Source organism: Cladophialophora immunda (genome assembly GCF_000835495.1).
Source record: "Cladophialophora immunda strain CBS 83496 unplaced genomic scaffold supercont1.5, whole genome shotgun sequence".
In the NCBI taxonomy this organism is placed as follows: domain Eukaryota; kingdom Fungi; phylum Ascomycota; class Eurotiomycetes; order Chaetothyriales; family Herpotrichiellaceae; genus Cladophialophora; species Cladophialophora immunda.
In genome coordinates, this window is record NW_015622545.1 from 1,862,815 (window position 1) to 1,865,288 (window position 2,474).

Sequence of the window (2,474 nt, forward strand, 5' to 3'; positions counted from 1 at the left end):
CGAACCCCACTCCAGCTGAACTTGCGCAGGCAACAGCTACTAGAGCACATTCAAGGCTTCATCGGCTGCGGCGGGCATGTTGATCCCCAAACTGACAACACTCGTTAAGTTTCTGTGAAAATCTCCCTGTGATCTAATCTGCTGATACAATGCAGGCGTCGGCTAGTCACCAGGAGAATGTCCTCCAGAGCACCACCAACAGTGGAAGTGGCAACTTGTTCGCCGCGAACTCCTTTAACACTGGCGGTGGATCCATTACCTTTGGTACGGACTCGCGAGGCGCATAGCCATCCTTGCCGCTATATGGTCCGCTTTGGCTAACTAGGCGCGTGTAGTGACAGGCCATGAGCGGAAGGAACTCGAGGACCGGTGCCTTCGCGGACTATTTCAAACGAATCCCCTTGACGACTTGAGGAGCATTCAGAAGGCCAAAAGCAAGCTCGAAGGGACGTGCGAGTGGCTCCTTCTCCGGGAAGAATACAAAAACTGGGTGAGCGGCGACGGACCCTGGCTTCTCCAGCTGGAAGGTGCTCCAGGTATCGGAAAAACTGTGCTAGCAACTTTCCTTGTCAACGAGTTAACCAGGCGGGCTGAAACAACTCCCGACATGACGTTTGCGTATTTCTTCTGTGACAACAAACATGAAGCCCGAAAGACTGCGACATCGATTCTCCGGGGGCTGATTTGGCAACTACTGAGGCGACACGAAGATCTATTCGAGCACATTTTATTGGATTTCAAGTCCCAAAAGGATCGTCTTTTCGAGAACTTTGAAGCCCTCTGGCGAATCCTATCAAACATGTTACGTGATCCGAAGTCTGGCCATGTGTTCCTCCTCATTGACGCCCTCGACGAGTGCGAAGAAAAGTCGCGAGAGGGGCTGATTGACAGTCTCGAATTATTGGCAAACGAGGCGTCCGACGACTGCAAGGTTCTCATAATATCCCGACCTGGGCATGACAAGAGAAACAAATTGGACGAGATTTCGACATGCATCCGCGTGGACACTGGGAAAATCAATCAAGATCTTTCCAACTTCATTTCATCCAGAGTTGAGGATATCTCTCGGCGGAAAAATTGGCTTCCTACTTTAAAAGAAGACGTCCAAATGGTTCTTAATGAAAAAGCTCAGGGAACGTTTCTTTGGGTTTCCCTCGTCGTTAAAGATCTTGAACGAACAAAGAAGCACGAGGTCCGACAAAAGCTGGAAGCGCTCCCCACCGGCCTCAACGAAATGTACGACAGAATCTTGTCCGGGATTGGGTCCAAGCAAGCTCAGGATGCCCTGTTCGTGTTACAGTGCATTATAGCCGCAAGACGCCCTCTGACCACAAGCGAACTTGCTACGGCCTTTATATTGGGAGCCCGCGAATCAAAAGCAAACGAACTGCCTTCAGAAGACAAGGTGGACGAGTTCCGCGAAATTCACACCATTTGTGGGGATATCGTCTATCTCGATGTAGATAATAAGACTGTCAATCTCATTCACCAATCAGCAAAGGACTATCTTCTGACAGACAAAAGCAAACCAAGGGAAACACAAAGGCAATATGCGGTCGTTCATGACTCTGCCAATTGCCTCCTATTTCGGGTTTGCTGGGCATACCTAAGCATGAAAGAATTTGATCACGGAAACGAGATTATTGGTCGAGATTCAGATAATGAACTTTATCCACAATTCTTTGCGAAAGATATGAAAAAAAAATACAGTTTTCTTCAATACGCCTCCGAGGAATGGACAGAGCATGCTGTGGCAGCTTACCCGGCTATAGTCGAGAATCTTGTGGGATTCGACTGGTCCGTTTTGGATGACACGCCAAACTTACGCGATGCCTGGTTAATCGAAGCCTCAGAAATGGGACAAATCGAAGTAGTAGAACAACTACTTAACAAGGGCGCTGATCTTGAGTCTAAAGATGTGAGTGGCTGCACGCCGCTGTCGCTGGCCGCAGATCAGGGAAATCAGGTGGTAGTACAGCTACTCCTCGAGAAGAGCGCTGATCTTGAGGTTAAAGAACACAGTCGCAATCAAACACCGCTAGCGCTGGCCGTAGAGAACGGACACCAGGCGGTAGTGCAGCTACTTCTCGAGAAGGGTGCTGAGCTCGAGGCTAAGGATAATATGGGGCGGACGGCGCTATGGTTAGCCGTACAGAAAGGACACCAGAAAGAAGTAAGGCTACTCCTCGAGAAGGGTGCTGAGCTCGAGGCTAAGGATAGACGGGGCTGTACGGCGTTATCGTGGGCCGCACAGAATGGACATATGGAGGTAGTAAAGCTACTCCTCGGGAAAGGTGCTGGGCTCGAGATTAAGGATATATGGGGCGGGACACCGCTATTTTTTGCCGTGGTGCGTAAACACGAGGAAGTAGTAAGGCTACTCCTCGAGAAGGGCGCTGAGCTCGAGGCTAAGGATAATGATCGCCAGACAGCGCTATCGTTAGCCGCGAGAAACGGATACGAGGAGGTAGTAG

At 50.1% G+C, this 2,474-nt stretch overlaps 1 protein-coding gene across 2 annotated transcripts; it reads left to right on the plus strand.

Annotated features, from left to right (window-relative positions):
• Nucleotides 1-2,313, plus strand: PV07_08866 (the record flags this gene model as incomplete). Of its 2 annotated transcripts, XM_016396069.1 has the most annotated exons (4): nucleotides 1-103; nucleotides 156-264; nucleotides 336-2,173; nucleotides 2,221-2,313. In XM_016396069.1, exons 1-4 carry the CDS (start codon nucleotides 77-79, stop codon nucleotides 2,311-2,313), a joined length of 2,067 nt encoding a protein of 688 aa, XP_016245925.1. In that variant the 5' UTR covers nucleotides 1-76. The 2 variants fall into 2 exon arrangements, with proteins under 2 accessions (XP_016245925.1, XP_016245926.1); XM_016396070.1 differs by having other exon boundaries at nucleotides 1-264.
• Nucleotides 2,314-2,474: the final 161 nt, after the last annotated feature.